At 46.2% G+C, this 20,913-nt stretch overlaps 1 protein-coding gene across 5 annotated transcripts in view; it reads left to right on the forward strand.

Annotated features, from left to right (window-relative positions):
• The window catches only part of ADGRB1 (adhesion G protein-coupled receptor B1), a 421,483-nt gene that overhangs the window by 195,426 nt on the left and 205,144 nt on the right, over nucleotides 1–20,913 (forward strand). For all 5 annotated transcript variants that reach the window (XM_079984142.1, XM_079984141.1, XM_079984145.1 and 2 more), the window contains exons 3-6: nucleotides 918–1,076; nucleotides 17,531–17,638; nucleotides 19,194–19,358; nucleotides 20,606–20,770. In XM_079984142.1, the coding sequence (XP_079840268.1) occupies nucleotides 918–1,076; nucleotides 17,531–17,638; nucleotides 19,194–19,358; nucleotides 20,606–20,770 (597 nt within the window). The remainder of the gene's footprint in view (nucleotides 1–917; nucleotides 1,077–17,530; nucleotides 17,639–19,193; nucleotides 19,359–20,605; nucleotides 20,771–20,913) is intronic.

A 20,913-nucleotide genomic window follows, 5' to 3' on the forward strand; every position in this document is an offset into this window, starting at 1 on the left:
AACAATACCCACCAATGATGTATAGTGTCTGGAAAAGGAGGGTCCATTTCTGAATGACCCTGGTGCATATGTGAAGCAAAGAAACATGGAGGGAATGGTGGTGGCTGTGTCTTGAAGTTTCCCAAGCCTCAGGGAGGTTAGATTGGTCTCAACTAGGGCCAGGGCCTTTTCAGCACTGGACCCAATCTGTTGCAAGGGCCCTGTGAGACTTGACATCTTTCTGCAGGACCTGCAAGACAGAGCTGTTCCACCTGGCCGTTTGTTTGGACTCAGTCTGACCCTTATGTTGCCCTCCCCTTATGGTCTTGATTTATCAGCTACTTTAAAATGAGGCTGGATTTTAAATTGCATTTTAACCTGTATTTTAAATTGGTTCCCCCCCCCTCTTCCCCCCCCACTATGTTTTTACTGTGATTTTATTGGTGTTAGCCACCATGAGCCCGGCTCTGGCTAGGGAGGGCGGGGTATAAAATTATTATTAATTATTATTATTATTATTATTATTATTATTATTACTACAGTGGTGCCCCGCAAGATGAATGCCTCGCAAGACGAAAAACCTGCTAGACGAAAGGGTTTTCCGTTTTTCGAGGTGCTTCGCAAGACGAATTTCTCTATGGGCTTGCTTTGCAAGACGAAAACGTCTTGCGAGTCTTGCGATTTTTTTCGCTCCCCCCCCCTTTTTCTAAGCCGCTAAGCCGCTAATAGCCGCTTAGCCGCTTTGCTGCTTTGCCGCTAATCCGCTAATAGCGCTAATCCGCTAATCCGCTAATAGGGTTGCTTCGCAAGACGAAAAAACCGCAAGACGAAGAGACTCGCGGAACGGATTCTTTTCGTCTTGTGAGGCACCACTGTATTAAAGTTCAAAGCATGGCAGCTGAGGCTTTTCTTTTTCTTTCCCCCTGGCTGGTCCTCAGGTGGATGGAACCCATGGTCACTGTGGGGAGAATGCACCCGGGACTGCGGTGGAGGCCTGCAGACTCGCACCCGGACCTGCCAGCCCCTTCCGGACGATGGCATCATCTGCGAGGGAGTCTTAGAAGAAGGCCGGCTGTGCAACAGGAAAGCTTGCAACCGTAAGTGGCTTGTGTTTCCAGCTCACCACCTTCATGATCCTGACATCTGTGCAGAACCGTTGCTCACATTCAGGCTCCATTAAGGTTTGCACCGGACTGTGGGTTGCGTCCAATGAAATCATTACATTGTCACAAAGAGTTCTGCTTGCTCAAAATACGTTTCCCTTCACTTCCCTCTCCTCGTGCAGCCTTCCCCCAAATTTGTTGTAGATGATGGTAACCCTGGAACTGATTTTGGGGTGTGTTGAGGGGGGGGGAGGAGAATCATAGAATCTTAAGAGCTGGAAGGGACCCAGGGTCATCTAGTCCAACCCCCCACAATGCAGGAATCACGGCTGAAGCATCCATGACAGATGGTCATCCAAGCTCTGTTTAGAGACCTCCAAGGAAGGAGAGTCCACTGCCTCTTGTGGGAGTCTATTCCATTGCCAAACAGCTCTTACTGTCAGAAAGTTTTTCTGGGGTTAGACTAGATGACCCTGGGTCCCTTCCAACCCTATGTTTTTAATATTTAATGCTGTATTGTGTTTAATACTTGATTGGAAGCCACCCAGAGTGGCTGGGGAAACACAGCCAGATGGGCGGGGTATAAATAAATTGTTGTTGTTGTTGTTGTTGTTGTTGTTGTTGTTGTTGTTGTTGTTCTGTGAGATCAGGAGAGCCCCTGTTATCAACAGGGACCAACAGGGAATTTGCAACTCACCTTTATACATAATCTCCAAGATTACTCAGATGAAAATTATTACAGTGGTGCCTCGCAAGACGAAAAGAATCCGTTCTGCGAGTCTCTTCGTCTAGCGGTTTTTTCGTCTTGCGAAGCAAGCCCATTGACGGCTTAGCGGATTAGCGCTATTAGCGGTTTAGCGGCTTTTAGCGGCTTTTAGCGGCTTAGCGGCTTAGCAGATAAGCAGATAAGCGGCTTAGCGGCTTAGAGAAAGGGGGGGAAAGGGAAAAAAACCCCCGCAGGAACTCGCAAGACATTTTCGTCTTGCGAAGCAAGCCCATAGGAAATTCGTTTTGCGAAGCGCCTCCAAAACGGAAAACTCTTTCATCTAGCGAGTTTTCCGTCTTGTGAGGCATTCGTCTTGCGGGGCACCACTGTATTTAAAAACTATCAGATTCTGGTGAATAGGACACACTACCGTGGTTTGCCTTAAGGCAGAGTCGTGGAATCTTTTGCAATCCAGCTCCAACCTGCCCCAGCCAGCATGCCAAATGGTGAGGGTCGGTGGGAGCTGTTGTTCAGCAATGTCTGTAGAGCAACAGGTTCCCCATTCCTGGTCTAAAGCGTGTTTGCCTTTTGTGCATCCTGACATTTCTGTGTCGTGCTGTACTGCTATGTCTGCCTATAAATGCAAATCAAGCAGCCAGAAATGAGAGCTAAATGAGGCCAATTAATCCCCCCCATTTATTGAAAGAAGCAAGGAATGGTAAGGAGGGACATCTTACAAGTTTGTACCAGGCCTGGAGAAATAGTATGTGGGCACTGCCTAGCTGATTTTCAGTATTTCCCACAAATTACAGTAACTACTACGGGCAGGCTAATGTGAGCGAGTCTTGCTAATTATAATTATACCTTGATCTCCAACTTTTCCCGTGGTTTTCAGTGAAATACATTTGATTAGACCTTCCGACCAGTCCATTCCCCTGGTGCTTTCCAGATATTTTGAACTACAACTCCCATCAGCTCCAATAGGAACATAAAGAGCACAAGAATAGCTCGCTGGATCAGGCCAGCAGCCCATCTAGTCCAGCATCCCGTGTTCATAGTGGCTGACCTGTGGGAAACCTGTGAGCAGGCTGTGAGCAGAAGACCATTGCCCCCTCTTGTGGCTTCCAGCTTTCCCTAGAAGCACAAAACAAAGATGCTTCATCTTTAAAAACATGTACAAGAGATGAAGGGAATTGCAGCCTTTAAATGTCCACCTGAAACTTGCATTAATTAATGGCCGTGGGGTGAATATTGCTGGCTGATCGGATTGATAACAGAGCTTTGTGGAAATTGCATCTCTGTCAAATTTCAGTTTGAAATGTTGGTTGTGCAAGCAGCCCAACAGCTTGCCAGAGGATAATGCTGTCCATAGACCTGTGGAAATAGCGGCGATGATAAATTGTCATGATAAATTAAGAGCCTGCTGGCTCAGGCCCATGACCCATATGCTCCAGCACCCTGTTTTCACAGTGGTCAGCCGGATGCCTCTATCGGGAAACCCACAATCAGGATTCGAACACAAGACCACTCTCTCCTCCTGTGGTGTCTAGCAACTGCTATTCAGAAGCATTGTTGCTTCCAACTGCAGAGGCTAGAGGCCATGAATTTGTCTAGTTTCCTTTTAAAGCTATCCAAGTTGTTGACCATCCTGTGGCAGTGAGTTCCACAGTTAAACCATATCCTACATGAACAAGTCCTTTTCTTTTATCTGTCCTGAATCTTACAACGTTCACCTTCGTGGGACACCCACAAGTTATAGTGTTATGACGAAGGGAGAAAAGCTTCTCTCTATCTACCTGGTGAGTTCAAAACCTCTGGAGAGCACCATGTTGGGGAAGGCATGCTGTTACTGGAAAAATCCGAGGGCTCCCTTGGACAAAAAGTAAAGACGCCAACCAGAGTAAATTGGAGCAAATCAGCAGCCTGTAGGCTTGGCCTTTATTGACTGTTGCAACAGGGTGCTCCCCTCACTTGCATGTGAGAGGAAAGACACAGAAAAATGGTGTGCAAGACCTTATAAAAACTTTTGAAATTCCCCTCCTCTAGGTCAAGCCCACCCCCAGAAACATCATGCATACATTACAGAAAGGAGGGGTTGAGGGAGGAGTTGCGGTGGTAACCTGAGTGTCTTGTCACCTGGCTGGTTCCCCCTTTCCCCCTCCCCATGAGTCACTTCAAGGAGACAAAGGGGAGTTGGCAGTTTCCTGCCCCCAGAGGGAAGATCTGATCATTGTCCTTTGTTTCAGTCCGTGCTGAATCCACTCCCATATGCAAGTTCTTTGTGATCTTGATTGTCTTCTGTCTAGGACCATCAGGGTTGGCATAGCAACTGGGCAGGGCTCCTGTGGATGTGCTGGGTTGGTGAAGGGATTATGGCTGCCCTGTATCAAACCCTCCCCATTTTGTAGTCCTTCCTTCATGGAGTAAAATAAAAGTGGAACAGTGCAAAACCGATGTATGGTTGATTTTCTATGAATTTATAACAGAAGCGTAGCGTATGTAGTGTGTGAGTGGGAGTGTGTGTGTGTGTGTGTGAAGTTTGTACAAACTGAATGATGGGGGTGGGGGGTTCCTGCTACAATGCAAAAGTTGTTAGTGTGTCTATTTTTTTAAAAAAAAGAAATTATAACTTTCTTCAAAAGGAAGGGAAAAGTGGACTTCCTTAGCAGAGTTACAGGTAGGTAGCCGTGTTGGTCTGCCGTCGTCGAAACAAAATAAAAATAAATTTAAAAATTCCTTCCAGTAGCACCTTAGAGACCAACTAAGTTTGTTATTGGTGTGAGCTTTCGTATCTGAAGAAGTGTGCATGCACACGAAAGCTCATACCAATAACAAACTTAGTTGATCTCTAAGGTGCTACTGGAAGGAATTTTTTTAATATGTATTTTATTTTGTTTCCTTAGCAGAGTCATGGGCGCAACAGCCCTTGCTCAGAAAAGGTTGAGCCCTGGAAGGACTAGAATGATTTCACACGTTGTTTGGCATTTCCATAAAGTTAAATCATATTGTAGCTGGAATCTTTAAATGGAAACTTTCCACTGCATTAGGCTTTCATCTTTTCATTCCCTTTGACTAATTTGTCTAGACGGGCAGAGGGATCCTTGCCAAAGTTTCCCCTTGTTGACTCGCCTCTATCTGTGCTCTATCAGCTCTCCAAATAGGCGTGGGACTGAGGGCCAGGATTAGATGAGACGGCAGGAGGTTTGTGATCTGGATCTCATGCAGGTTTTTATCCTATTTTTTTAAAAAATGAATCAAATGCACCTAAGTGCAGAAGGAGGGAGATTTGATATTTCCTCCTGTGTCCATTTCCAATTCTTTCAGCGGCTCCAGGATGGGTGGGGTGGGGTGGTCCTCTTCCTCTTCCCTTTTCTATTTTGTTTGCTTGTTTGCTTAAAGGAGAACCTCATCTACTTGTGTCATAAAACAGAATAGCTAAGGCATTGGTTTTCTGTAGCATCAGAGTAGCAATCAATTTCTCCCTTTCCAAATCCAGTTCAGTTTCCCCAGAGGAACGGTGGCATCCCAGCCTTTGTACTTTAAACAGAGTCTTCCAAGCAGTTCCCTCTCCCTCTGTTGTTGGTTGGTCGTTTAGTCGTGTCCAACTCTTCATGACCCCCTGGACCAGAGCACACCAGGCACTCCTGTCTTCCACTGCCTCCTGCAGTTTAGTCAAACTCGTGCTGGTAGCTTCGAGAACACTGTCCAACCATCTCGTCCTCTGTCGTCCCCTTCTCCTGGTGCCCTCCATCTGTCCCAACATCAGGGTCTTTTCCAGGGAGTCTTCTCTTCTCATGAGATGGCCAAAGTCTTGGAGCCTCACCTTCAGGATCTGTCCTTCCAGTGAGCACTCAGGGCTGATTTCCTTCAGAATGGATCAGTTTGATCTTCTTGCAGTCCATGGGACTCTCAAGAGTCTCCTCCAACACCAGAATTCAAAAGCACCAATTCTTTGGCCATCAGCCTTCTTTATGGTCCAGCTCTCACTTCCATACATCACTACTGGGAAAACCATAGCTTTAACTATATCTACCCTTGTCAGCAAGGTGTTATCTCTGCTTTTTAAGATGCTGTCTAGGTTTGTCATTGCTTTTCTCCCAAGAAGCAGGTGTTTTTTAATTTCGTGACTGCTGTCACCATCTGCAGTGATCGTGGAGCCCAAGAAGGTAAAATCTCTCACTGCCTCCATTTCCAATTATGGAGGCAGAACGCAGCCGTTAGGACCATCAATTGCTCTCTCCTGCCCTGTGTTTTCGGATGCGGTGAAGGCTCCTGTCCTTTCTGCAGTGCTGAACTGAGATTCAGTTCCTGTTCTAGCCACCCTCTCTGTGTGGGATTGAGGGACTGGCATACGACACTGTAATTTGCCCCAGGCTGCAAACACGTATTGGGCGCAGTGCCCACCCAGAATTTAAGCCAGTGTGTCATGCTGTCAGGTCTCTGCCCCAAGGGAGTTACCAGCTGGTGGCAACCACAAGGGAGGAAAGAAATAAACAAAGACCAGCCAACACCTTCTTCAGCCTCAGATTCCAACCCAAGAAAAGCAATAAAGGGCACTAGCATTTCATAGGTTACGTTAGCTTTTGCATATAAATGCCAGCTTCCGAGTGTCTTCGTAGGCAAAAGTCTGACGCCTCCAGGGTCTTGGTGAGAATTACTGTTTATTGCAGATTGAAAACAGAATTACTTCAGGTTTAACAACAGCCATTTTCCTTTCCCCCAGCTGGTGTCTTTTCTTTCCGTCCAGCCAGTTTGGTGGTGTTGTTTTTTTTTTTTTGGGGGGGGGGGTGAGAGAAAAGTCAGTCTGTAGGACAGCATCCAGAGTTTGTAGTAATTTCTGTTTATTGCTTGCTCAAGGCAAAGAACCCAGCGATCCCTTCCTTGCTAATTCAGACACGGAGACCTCTGCCATCTATTGGACGTGGACCAAGGTAGCGGTTTCACAGGCCAAACACATCTCAGCAGCCAGCAACTAACATCATCTGACCATTATGTGAGGGGCGGGGGAGAGAAGAGATGTACTTTTTCTAGTGAACATGGAAGGAATGGTTTGGTGGAAAGCAAGGAGAAAATCTGGCAAGTTCTCATCTGGGATCTGACAGCAGGCGCTCCCAAAGAATTTGTAGAATATTAACAGAATTATAAAACCATAGAGATGGAAGGGGCCCAAAGAACCATCTAGTCTAACACCGTGGAATGCAGGAATCACAGGTATTCCCATAAAAGAGTTGCTCTAAAATCTGCATTTACTGGAGTTTAGCATCAAATTTGGTGTTAGGGGACCTTCAGAGCCGTTTCACCAGCTGACAGTGGCCTAAAGCAAATCTGATCATGGTCTACAGCTGCTTGTTAGCATCTGAGACTTGGCACACCTTGTCACGGGTATGAAAGTGAAGGAGAAATTGGTCAGTTTCCATTATTATCAGTTTCTCATTTCTCCAGTCTTAAATTCCGTTCTCCACAATTCTGCATTCGTTTGTGATTTATTTATTTTTTAAAAACCAAGTATTTTAGCAAATTTTCTCCAGATGGGCACATTTTTCCTAGTAGGATGCATTTGTGTAATGATATTTTCACTAATTTGTGCATTTCATGAACATTTCCCCCTTAATATGTGCATCTGAACAGTGGTAATTGTTAAGAACAGCCGTGTTTCTGTTTGTGTAATGTTTCCGTAGGCAGCAGTTAGTGAGCTTTACATTAAAATGCAAAGTGAACTGGATTTCTCCCCCCTCTCCCTCCCTACTGTTGTGCCACAATAACTAAATTCTTCAGCAAACCGAAGTCTGAATAAGAGTCTACCAGTTGCATGCTCCTTTAGGCCTGGGATGCTACAGGGCTTGTCCATGCCCTTGGCATGATGGGAAATGTAGATCCCATGTGATCAAGAGGGCCTTGGAGCAATCAGGTGTCCAAACGTTGATAGCCAGAGCCTCTCAACCTCCCCAGCTGTCACAGCACAGTTGTTTAGGGTTGGACAGGACTGATCCTTGTTGCTTCTTAGGAGACCTTTGTGGGAATGTTCAGGGATGCAGGAGAGGATATACTGTCTGATTATAGCCTTTCCAACTTGTATAAACAAGTTCACAATTTAGCAGAGTAACATTCCCCTTTATAAACTTGCAGTGGATGCATTTGCTCAGGCTCCCTAAAGCCTCTATAATAACTGTTCTGGTATTTTCCCCTTATTCCCTCATAAAAGATAAGACACAACACAGTCTTCTATAAAAGTATAAAAAAGAGTTTACTCACATTCTGTCCACAATCAGATCCCAGAAGGCAGACTTAGCTTAGAAAAGTAACATACACCTGGAAACTGTCTCATAAGGAGACAGTCCCTCTGTCCTCTTTTGGCTGGAGGCCAAGAGAGCATCTTTGGCTAAGCAGATGTTGCTTCTTCAATGCATGTGGTCAAAGAGAGAGAGATGGCTGCCCTGCCCTGTGCTTTTGTTGTTACCTGCACAGGTGAGGCCACGCCCACCTCTAGTCACATGCAGAGGAAGTCTGTCCCAGCCCAGAAGGAAACAGGAAGTTTACCTGCTGGCTGGACAAACATTCCTCCCCATGTGCAAACATGTTCACTCTAGGAATGTTGTACTTGATTGCTCTTGTGTTTCACATCCCACAACCTTGAGTCAGTCATGCTCTCTTAGCATAACGTACCTCGCAGGGTTGTTGTGAGGGGAAAAATGTAGGAGAGAAAGCCCTGTTAATTCTTGGAGAGAAGGTGGGCTTTAAATGCATTAGAATTATGACTGGAAAAGTGGGCAGACACTTGCCTCAAGCCTTCATGTGTTGGCAAAATAATCAGTGTTCCGGAAGACATTTCTAATTAATTCAGACTTCACACTGGAGTCTAAATTAACAGTGGAGAAGTGCTTTTTTAAAATAGTTATGCAGCAGAACTAGCAGTTTCCACCCACCCCTGCTTCAGTTCAGAATATACATTTCCAAACAGCCTCCTCACAGTATGTGATGCTAAAACAGTATTTTTCTTCTTGTCATAATTAAACCTTTCACACCCAAAATACACAGAAAGTAAATTGATTGGACTTAAAAGGGAAATTTGATCTTTGAATTTGGAGCGAGCGGGGGGAGTGCAAAAAGGAAGTCCCCCCCCCCCCCCGTTATAGATGGCTCAACGCAAGGATTTGACAACTAAGATCGAGAGATGAACTTGTTTACCTGAAAAAAAATTTTAACTTCACGAAGGGAAATTACAATAATTGTGCTGGAGGAGAAGACTGATTTGTGGGAACTAAAATGCAACCCCCCCCCCCCCGGGAACCGGGAACGATCCGCTATGAGAGACTGGTGAAGAGACACAGAAACTTTGACAGCTGTCAAAGTAGCTGTCAAAGCAGGAAAATAAAAGAGAACTTTGTTACGATGGCTTTGCTGGTTAGATTTGTTACAATTTGGACATAAATTATTGGAAATAAAGGCAACAAGTTATTTGACTTTTGGGTCTGATTTTGAAAGAAATTAAGTTACCATATTCCCTCTAGAGGGAGGCTGGGACATTGCAACAGTAGCAGCAAGTGGAAAAATACTATGAATTTGAGCAGGATCTGTTATCTCTTGGGAAAGCTGCAAAAACGAAGCATTATTTTGTCTACAGAGGTTTCTATACTAAAGGAGACAATGGATTTATCTATTGAAGAAAGGAAGGGACTTGACGCAAGTTATGTTCCTGAATAACAAAAGCCTCTGTGGAGAACAAGAAGTTTCTGAATTAGAAGGTTTCTGCAGCAGAACAGGAAAAAGCAACCTGAGGAATAAGAGCTGGACCAAATTTGAAGCCGGAGTATTTGGAACATCCAGACTTTAAAAGGACCAAGAAATAGAATTTAAGTTAGACTCTTAAACATAGAGGTCTGGATGGAAGAACAATGACTTTTTCTGAGAGTTTTTTCGAGATTGGACTTTCTGAAATTAAAAGCTATCAAAAGACGGCAAAGTGGAGTTGAGATATAGACGTGGATACACCAGGCTGGCAGTAGACAATGGATGAACTTTGGGGATTGGAACCGGGGAATGGGGGGGGGGGAGATTTGGAATCCAAAGGCTGTAAAATTATATATTATTTCTTTCTTTTCTTTTTTCTGGTTTGTTGTTTGAAAATAGGGGAATTCGTGGAAGGGAAATGGGGTCGATCTTAGGGAATTATATAAAATATAAAGAGAAATGGTTCATTAAGATAAATAAGATAAATTAATTTGGAATAAATGGGTTATTTAAAATTACAAATAAGGTTTTAAAATTTGGGGTAAGAATCTGTGGAATCAATTTAAGGGAAATGGAATACAAGAGGGGGAGCGGGGGGAGTCCGGGAAAGATGCCACTGAAACCAAGTGTAAATCATATTTGTTTTTTCTTTCTTTCTTGCTATCTTTCCTTTTTATTCTGGAAATTTTTTTCATAAATATTATTAAAAAAACAACAACCAGAAAATAGGAAGGGCGTGTGCTCTAGGAAGACTCTAGCTACATAGAACAGCAATGTGCCTCCCTCTGAAAGATCAATACATCTCACGATACTGTAGGTATATTCAGTGGTAGGACACCTGCTTTTATGTAGAAGGTCTCAGGTTCGATCCCTGGGAATCCCAGGGAGGGCTGGGGATATTTTTTGTCAGAAACACTGGAGAGCATCTGCCAGTCAATGCCCTAGAGCAGGGGTGGCCAACTCCCAAGAGACTGCAATCTACTCATAGTTAAAAACTGGCAGTGATCCCTTTTTTTGGGTTCAGGTCAAAGTTGTTGAGCTTCTAGATCAAGGGAAGTAATAGTGCCACTGTATTCTGCTCTGGTCAGACCTCACCTGGAGTACTGTGTCCAGTTCTGGGCACCACAGTTCAAGAAGGACACTGACAAACTGGAATGTGTCCAGAGGAGGGCAACCAAAATGGTCAAAGGCCTGGAAACGATGCCTTATGAGGAACGGCTAAGGGAGCTGGACATGTTTAGCCTGGAGAAGAGGAGGTTAAGAGGTGATATGATAGCCATGTTCAAATATATAAAAGGATGTCACATAGAGGAGGGAGAAAGGTTGTTTTCTGCTGCTCCAGAGAAGCGGACACGGAGCAATGGTTCCAAACTACAAGAAAAAAGATTCCACCTAAACATTAGGAAGAACTTCCTGACAGTACGAGCTGTTTGACAGTGGAATTTGCTGCCAAGGAGTGTGGTGGAGTCTCCTTCTTTGGAGGTCTTTAAGCAGAGGCTTGACAACCATATGTCAGGAGTGCTCTGATGGTGTTTCCTGCTTGGCAGGGGGTTGGACTCGATGGCCCTTGTGGTCTCTTCCAACTCTATGATTCTATGAATCTATGATTCTTTTAGGGATGAGGAAAGCCCCGTTTTTTTTTGGGGGGGGGGTGCAGGGCAAATATGTTGAGCTTTTTTTTAAGGGGAGCCAAACTTGTTGAACTTCTTTGAGGGGAGCCAGTGATCTACCAGTGATCTACCACAGACGTCCAGTGATCTAGGGGCAGATCACAATCTACCTGTTGGACATGCCTGCCCTGAAACTGATGGACTATGCAGAATTAGTCCATCTGTATAACAGGAAGAATTCAAAACGTGAGGGACCAGAGATTCTCAGAAGATTGGAGTAAATTTACGGACTATTTGAAACTCATGCTGGTAGCTTTGAGAACACTGTCCAGCCATCTCGTCCTCTGTCGTCCCCTTCTCCTTCTGCCCTCCACCTTTCCCAACATCAGGGTCTTTCCCAGGGAGTCTTCTCTTCTCATGAGGTGGCCAAAGTCTTGGAGCCTCAGCTTCACGATCTGTCCTTCCAGTGAACACTCAGGGCTGATTTCCTTCAGAATGGATAGGTTGGATCTTCTTGCAGTCCATGGGACTCTCAAGAGTCTCCTCCAGCACCATAATTCAAAAGCATCTATTCTTCGGCAGATCATATTTTTACCCGCAAAGTGGGAAATTGCAGTTGAGCTCAACTGATGGGAAGACTTTCGCAGGTTGAGGAGCAAAGACCATGATTTCAAGCTGCTTTGAATTGGTGCTTGAGCAGGGTGAATTCCCATCACCGTCACCTACCCAGCCAATTAATAAATAAATCCAAGCTGAAGCAACAGTATGTCAACACGCTCCCTGGCACGTCATCGCAAAGTGCCAACGCCTGTGGGTTTCATGAGACGGTGCCACAGAGCGGGCTGAGAACATCACCAGCAGCTCCTGTTTACTCTCTGAAAACGATAGCAGTGAGGGAGCCAGTTGAATTGGGTGCACGCTGCCGTCTGGCAAGCAGCAGTGTCTGACATTTCAGAATATATACGCAGATCAGGCGTGGCAGAGGCTTTCCACTCCTTGTTCTGCAGGCTTGGTTCTCCACCTCCACCACCACGCCAGGCAGCTGTCGAAACTGATGCACATCAAAGGGCTGGCTCGCTCAACATGCTTCTTTCAGAAACAACTTGGGGATCCGTATGTTTTCCCTGGCATTCAAAGGGTTCCCGATCATGGGTTTGCTGCCTGCTGCCACCCACCCCTCAAATGCCCCCAAATACCACCCCTTGTTAGATAACATGAAGCGTCTCCCTCGTGCTCCCAGGGTGACGGAAGAGTTCTTCTGCATCAGCTGGGCTTGTAAACGGTTCCTTGACGTGCTATGCGTGGGATAAGCATGCTGTCAGTCAGTAATGCCTTAATACTCCTTCGCTGAGAGATGACCTTTTACAAGATCTACATCATAAAAAAAAATATTTAAAAACCCCACAAGGATTGCTGTGGCAGATCAGGCTTCTGCCACAGGTTGCACGACATGAATAATGAGTCTTGGCACTGACATGGCACATTGACGCACCTGACAGTCATTGGCGGAGTGAAGCACTTTTCCCACGAAGAAAGCCTACAGCATTCTGCATTATTTAGCTGGGAGGGAAGGCAGCTAAGGAGAGGCATGATGGAATGTTTCTAGGCATGGGGTGGGGAAAGCAGATAGAGGGAACTCTCTTCCCCCGGCCTCTCTCATCATAATGGAACTAGGACTTTGGGCGGGGGAGAGGAATCTGGTGCAGTTCACATTGAAAGGAGAATCTACCTGATTCACACTTCCCAAAACAATGCACAAAGTGAAACACAACCTATTCACTAAAAGCCTTGCTTCCCCGAATTTTGCAAAGCAGTTGGTCAGTCAAATCTCTCTCACATAAATGGTAAAGGGCATATATTATTGAATGATGAAAGGCGTATATTATTGAAAACAGCTTGCGGGAAATGCACCTGCTGGACAAAAGTGCATACCAACATGTGTAGGATAGGAGAAACCTGGCGGCGAATTTTGACGAGGACGTAAAAACAGTGACTGATTTTGAAATGTGGAGAATGGAAGATTCTGACTCATCTGAGGCCATGTGCCTCCTCCATGAGATGCCCAAAAGGTGGCAACATGAGAACAGGGCCTTTTCTGCAGTGGCTCCTGGTTCGTGGAATGGTCTCCCCAGGGAGAAAAAATTAGGCACCAGATGAAAACCTTTCTCTTTAACCAGGCTTTTGGCTGCTTAACTTCCCAGGACCTTTTAAATGTGTTTGTGTGAAGGGGGTTCTTGTTATTATTATGCAATTTGTGTCCTCATTTTGCATTTGTATGTTGTAAACCACCCTGTGATCTTCAGATGAAATGGGTTATACAAATTTTAATAAAGGAGGAGGAGGAGGAGGAGGAGGAGGAGGAATGAGAACCTGAATTTGACAGTTTTGCCCATGCCAAATTAGAACTCAAGGTCATCCCTGTGAATCTAATTGGCTGTAGGTTCTGGACAGACCAAAGGAGCTTAATTCTTGATACATACCACACAATTTATTCCTAAGAGCATAAGAAAATAAGAAGAGCCTGCCTGATCAAGCCAAGATCTAGTGCAGCATTCTGTTCTCACAGTGGCCCCTGGGAAATCTGGATGGAGGACTCAAGCACAACAGCCCTCTCCCTTCCTGTGCATAGCTGTCAACTTTTCCCTTTTCTCACGAGGAATCCTATTTGGCATAAGGGAATTTCCCTTTAAAAAAGGGAAACGTTGACAGCTATGTTCCTGTGGTTTCAAGCAACTGGCATTTAGAAGCTTTGCTGCCTTTGACTATGGTGGCAGAGTGCAGCCATCATGGCTAGAGCATGCTGCTGACAATGCCAAGGTTGCAGGTTCAATCCCTGTAAGAAGCAGCTACATATTCCTGCATTGTGGGGGGTTGGACTAGATGACCCCCAGGGTCCCTCCCAACTGCAGGATTCTGAGAAGCACATTTCTGAGTATCTCCCCTACCATAATTTCAGATACAACAGTGCCTTTGCCCATGAATTTGAACAATTCACTTTTAGAACCATCCAAGTTGCTAGTCATTACAGACTCCTGCAGGGATGAGTTCAATGGTTCCACAGGGTTGGCTGCCCAAGATCCTTCAAAAAGAGGACTGTCCTCTGTAAAGGAGGGCACATGTCCACCCTGCTCTTATAGAGCCACTGAAGGCCCAGGACCCCCTCCTCGCTTAATTTGAAACCTAGGGCTAGAAGAATTGATGCTTTTGAATTATGGTGCTGGAGGAGACTCTTGAGAGTCCCATGGACTGCAAGAAGATCAAACCGATCCATTCTGAAGGAAATCAGCCCTGAGTGCTCACTGGAGCTGAGGCTCCAAGACTTTGGCCACCTCATGAGAAGAGAAGACTCCCTGGAAAAGACCCTGGTGTTGGGAAAGGTGGAGGGCACAAGGAGAAGGGGACGACAGAGGATGAGATGGTGGGACAGTGTTCTTGAAGCTACCAGCATGAGTTTGACCAAACTGTGGGAGGCAGTGGAAGACAGGAGTGCCTGGCATGCTCTGGTCCATGGGGTCATGAAGAGTCGGACATGACTAAACAACTAAACAACAACAACAAGGCTAGAAGCACCTTTGCTGTTGTGGAACTTCTGGTGATCCATAGACCCTCAAAGGCTCCCAGTTCAACTCAAGACCAGATGCTGGGGAACGGATTCTGATTTTGGGGCGGGTTGTCAGGCGGCCTCAGTGGGGGCTTTTGTTTTTGTTCTCCCAAGAAAGAGACCTTCTTAAAATTCAGGCCTTTTGCCCCATCAGCTTTAATTAGCAACAGGCACAGCAGCTGAGACCAGGCACGCCAGCAGGGGAGCAGAAAGCAATCACACAACTCATTAGCAAGCGAGATCAGTCATTAGGAGCGGTTCATCAGGTGGAACCCGGGTGCCGAGCAGGAGAAAGGCCAATGGGATTATCTCCCGCTGAACAAACTTGCTGGATCCTGCCAGAGAATTTGTCTTCTTCCTCGCCATCAGCAGGAACCATACTGGAAAGCACAGAAGTTCTGTTAACAAAAAGAATATAATATATATATAAGGTAAAGGTAAAGGTACCCCTGCCCGAATGGGCCAGTCTTGACAGACTCTGGGGTTGTGCACCCATCTCACTTAAGAGGCCAGGGGCCAGCGCTGTCCGGAGACACTTCCGGGTCACGTGGCCAGCGTGACATCGCTGCTCTGGCAAGCCAGAGCCGCACACGGAAACGCCGTTTACCTTCCCGCTGGTAAGCGGTCCCTATTTATCTACTTGCACCCGGAGGTGCTTTCGAACTGCTAGGTTGGCAGGCGCTGGGACCGAGCAGCGGGAGCGCACCCCGCCGCGGGGATTCGAACTGCTGACCTTTTGATCGGCAAGCCCTAGGCGCTGAGGCTTTTACCCACAGCGCCACCAGCATTATCAAATTTCGAAAAGCTTCCTTAACCTAACAGTTACCTAGTCCAGCCCACACTTTAACATCTTCTCTGCAAGAATATCAGGGGCTACTTTCTCAAAAGCCTTACTGAAATTAAATGTGTTGTCTTCGTCTTTCCACTTGTCTCTTTAACAACCATCAGCCACCCAAATATTGCTGAGCATGTGTGTTATACTTGCAGACACACAGAAGATTAGCCTTGGTCTCTAATAGCAGGACTGCTCACTGCTGCTGTTCCCAAAGATAAGAGATGCACTCTGCATATTGTAGGGTTGGGAATTTTCCTTGAAGCGCCCACAGCTATTCAGCTTGGTTAATGTAAGAACACGAGAACAGCTTGCTGGATCAGGTCATTGATTCATATTATTATTATTATTATTATTATTATTATTATTATTACTCTGCCCATATGACTACGTTGCCCCATCCACTCTGGGCAGCTTCCAACAGGATCTGCAAAAACACAACAACAACAACAACAACAACAACAACAACAACAACAACAACAACAACAAATATCACACATTAAAAGCCTCCCGATACAGGGCTGCCTTCAGATGTCTACAGAAGGTTGTATAATTATTTATCTCTTTGACATCTGATGGAAGGGCTTTCCACAGGAATAATAATAACCTAGTCCAGCATCCGGTTCTCAGATTGGCCAACCTGTGGGAAACCAACAAGCAAGAGCCTTTTCTCCTCCTGCAGTTTCCAGCAATTGGTAGTCAGAAGTATTGCTGTTTCTGACCATGGAGGCAGGACAGAGTAGAGCCCCCATCTCTTGGTCTGGTCACTGAGGTCCAGCTCCGAGGACCTTCTGGCAGTTCCCTCACTGTGAGAAGTGAGGTTTCAGGGAACCAGGCAGAGGGCCTTCTCAGTAGTGGCGCCAACCCTGCAGAACGCCCTCCCATCAGGTGTCAAGGAGATGAGTAACTACATAACCTTTCGACGACATTTGAAGGCAGCCCTGTTTAGGGAAATCTTTAATGTTTAATGTTTTATTCTGTTTTTATATATGCTGGAAGCCTCTCAGAGTGGCTGAGGCAACACAGTCAAATGGGCGGGGTACAAATAATGAAATTATTATTAAAATTATTCTTGTTGGGAGCCACCCAAAGTTGCTGGGGAAACTATTATTATTAGTATTAGTATTAGTATTAGTATTAGTATTAGTATTAGTATTAGTATTATTACTGTGCTTCTTCACGGATGCCCATCCCTTCTAAGCTAAACCATACCTTTATGCTTGGAATGCCGTGGGAACGAGGAAGAGGTTGCTGGGGGTTAAAAAGCATTGATGGTGTCACCGCTTCTAAAAATACTCCTATTGTAATGGTTCTAGGGGTTGCTCGTGCGTAAGTCGTCGCCACACCTGGCTGAGTTACCTGGGTGAACCCTATTCTGTCCGGACAGCCACTCACCCGTGGCTGTCTCAGTTGCTGGCAGAATCTGTCAGTGGGCGTTTCTTGAACTTCTTCCAGCAAAGAAGCTCTTTGACGCCTAGTCTCCGCCTACTCTCCCTGCGCGGAAGCCTTCTGCGCAGGGAGGGTGTGGGCAGCGGAGGACCCGTGCTCTCCCCGCTGGTCTCCGGCGAGGAGTCATGGAGCCACCTCGCCGATTCCCCCATCTGCCCCCCTTCACCCCTGGTGTTACGCTGATTTCCTTCCCCAGCAGATGGGCTGCCTCTCTCCCTCCTGGGACGCTCTCTGTAATCCCTCTGGAGCCCTCCCTTTCCCTCTAGCTCCGATGGCAGTTCCCTGACACCTATGTTTTTAATAGCCGCCAGGCAGAAGTTCAACAGGGGCTTTGTGGTTTGGTGTTTCTATGGGGAAATGGTCAGCATAACTTTAAGTACCGATACAATAGGTGCTTTGATTACAAAATGTTTTGACATGTGCTTTGCTTTGCATTTGAAATGAAATTTCATGGTGGGGGGGAAAGGCTTTGCAGAATCGGTGGGTGGTTGATTTACGCTGGACCCCCCTTTTTAATCCTAGCCAATGGACATTACAATTCCCGAAGCCAGTCACTGAGGTCCACAGATAACCGGAAGAGAGATGATGCTGACGACATGCAACAGTATGGGTACCCTGCACCTCAAATAGGTAAGTCATTAACACAGCTGAAAAGAGGAGAAGGTAGTCACTGACTCGGTTATGTTTACCAGTGTATAAGGTATCTGAGAAAGGAAATTGATACACAACGGCTTCACAAAATTCCTGTATGACCCAGCCAGAGTTAAGCACATTTTAAGTCCAGTTAGTTTCAACAGAGCACAGATTTGCACATGTTTAACTTTCCCATTAAAACCGATGGAATTTAAAAGTGCTGGGATGTAGCAGGGCATGCGCAGCCGACACAGATTCCCTGTGTGGATCGTGCATCACAAAATGAGACATATGCAGAATTTAGTAAACTAATCTATGCAGTCATTGGATCACAGCCCTAACAATTTAATACATTCCAGCTCTAATTTTTCTGGAGGCTAACACCACTTCTGCTAATCCTTGGGTATTTGATGTTTAAATGGTGCATAATTTTGACTATAGGAGACGGAATTAATTCTGACTTGGAGGAGGCGAGAGCAACCTCATTTGAATGTGCGATTCAAGGACAGAGGGGCCTGCGAAAATGCACAAACCAGACACTGAAAAGGCAAAGCGGTTTTTCAGTCCTTGCAGTCAATACTTCCGTTCGCCAACGGCATCACAAAAGGGGCCTTGGCTCGGTAGCAAAGAAAAGGCCTTACAGTGGGAGTAGCCAACGTGGTGCTCTCCAGACACCATTAGACTATAACCAGGAACAGCACCTCCACTAGGCAGCAGCAGAAATGTCAGCCCCACCTCCGACTATTCCTCTGGAGTCTCCACACTTGGAGATTTACTAGCCCAGCCATACAAAATGTCTTGTGCCTCTGGCCTAGGACCCTTGTACCTATGGGACCGCCTCTCCCGGTATGCCCCACGGAGAGCCTCAAGGTCCATAAATAGCAACACCCTAGAGGTCCCAGGCCCTAAAGAAGTCAGATTAGCTTCAACCAGAGCCAGGGCCTTTTCAACACTGGCTCCGGCCTGGTGGAGCGCTCTGTCTCATGAGACCAGGGCCCTGCAGGATATGATCTCTTTCCGCAGGGCCTGTAAGACAGAGTTGTTCCACCTGGCCTTTGGCTTGGAGCCAATTTGATTCCCTCCACCTCTTTCTCCTTTCTTTTTCCTTTCTCCTCCTGTGATGAGGTTACATTCTAATATTTTAATGTTGCAATATTTTAATGTTGTATTTTAATCTTGCTTTTAAGTTGCATTCATTCAACTTGTTTTTATTATTACTTGTTAGCTGCCCTGAGCCCAGCCTTGGCTGGGGAGGGCGGGGTATAAATAAAAATTATTATTATTATTATTAATTATTATTATTATGCCAACTCTGAATGCTTCTCCCATCAATACCAGCCACCATGGCAATGGGGAGAGATGATGGGAGTTGATGGGATCTTTGGTTTTGCACCATGCTGGATACTTCCCACTTTACATGCAATGTTGTCCCAGGCCACTGCCAGGTAGGAGGGCCAGGAATGATACCTGGTTAGCATTTTGGAGAGCCCCCCCCCCCAGGTTGTAGCAGACAGCCCTGGTCCAGATGTTGACATGTTCTGCACCCCGACAGGTGATCCAGCTGCTGAGGAGTGGTCCCCATGGAGTGTGTGTTCGACCACCTGCGGGGAGGGCTGGCAGACTAGGACGAGGTTCTGTGTGTCGTATTCCTACAGCACGCAATGCAGCGGGCCCCTCCGGGAGCAGCGGCAGTGCAACAACTCCGCCGTCTGTCCAGGTGATGACCTTCCACGCCGTGCATATAATTCTCCCTGCCGCTACCTCCCCAACCACAGGGAAGTGGGCGCTATATCTGCTCATCTGCATGCTAAAAGGCTCTGCTCAAAGGTTACGTGACTTCTGCAACAAAGGAAGCGGAATTCTGCAATCTGAGTTGATTACCTCCCACCCCCTAAGCAAATTTCTGCAATTAGTATGCATACTTTATGGAGCTACGCCAGGTGTTAAGGCCCGCAGCCCGAGGAAAATGGATTGTATTCCGCTACCTCCATCATTTTGACATTTCACCCATGCTCTCTAGAGAGACAGAAACTTGTTTTGCAACTTGCAAGACATTCACAAATCCACTGACTTCACTCTGGCCACAAAAATGTTGCCAACTTGAGTGGTTTCTTAAAAAAAATAATCAACAAGCAAGCAAGGTTATTATTGAGGTCAGGGTGTTGGAGGGATTCATTCTGTCTGTGTAGCTTCCCATAAAAAATGACCTGATTATTTATTATTTACTTTTGGATACTAATTGGAAGATGAGTAATATAAAGGTAAAGGGACCCCTGACCATCATGTCCAGTCATGGCCGACTCTGGGGTTGCGGCGCTCATCTTGCTTTATTGGCCGAGGGAGCCGGCGTACAGCTTCCGGGTCATGTGGTCAGCATGACTAAGCCGCTTCTGGCGAACCAGAGCAGCGCACGGAAATGCAGTTTACCTTTCCACCGGAGCGGTACCTATTTATCAACTTGCACTTTGATGTGCTTTCGAACTGCTAGGTTGGCAGGAGCTGGGACCGAGCAACGGGAGCTCACCCCATCGCAGGGATTCGAACCACCGACCTTCTGATCGGCAAGTCCTAGGCTCAGTGGTTTAATCCACAGCTCCTTTTGGATACTAATGGGAAGATGGGTGCTATCCCGCAGGAATAAACCTCATTGAAACCTCCTCATTCACACGTCACAAGCATTACTTAAAAGCGTAAATAAAACACAATTTCTTCATGTTTACAAGGATGGCTTTGGATTCTAAGTCTACATGATGGGAGCTAGTTTCTTACAGTTGCTTCATGCAGGAGAGAGATGGGGGGGGGAGCTTGGGAGTTTGGCAGGAGGCCACAAAGTACATTTCCCCCTCTCTTCTAGTCTCAATGCTTCCCCTTTGCTGACTGGAGGCATGCATGTTTGCTTATGCTTAAGATGAGCAATAACCAAGCTGACAGCTCCTTGGTTGACCTCCTCTGCTTTCATTTCAGTCCATGGGACATGGGACGAGTGGTCTCCGTGGAGCCTGTGCTCATCGACCTGTGGCCGAGGGTACAGGGATCGCACACGGACCTGCAAACCTCCTCAGTTTGGCGGCAACCCTTGCGAAGGACCCGAAAAGCAAACCAAGTTCTGCAACATCGCACTTTGCCCCGGTAAGTTGGCAAAGAAACTTTCCCCGTTTGCTCTTCAGCGGGTGAAGTTTTTGACTCAAAGGGGCACCGATGAATTAGGAAACTTGGAGGCTCCATACCATAATTTCTCCCTGTATTTGAGAGTTCCAAATTGCCTCCCCTTG

This window comes from Podarcis cretensis (assembly GCF_951804945.1).
Source record: "Podarcis cretensis genome assembly, chromosome: 7".
NCBI lineage: Eukaryota > Metazoa > Chordata > Lepidosauria > Squamata > Lacertidae > Podarcis > Podarcis cretensis.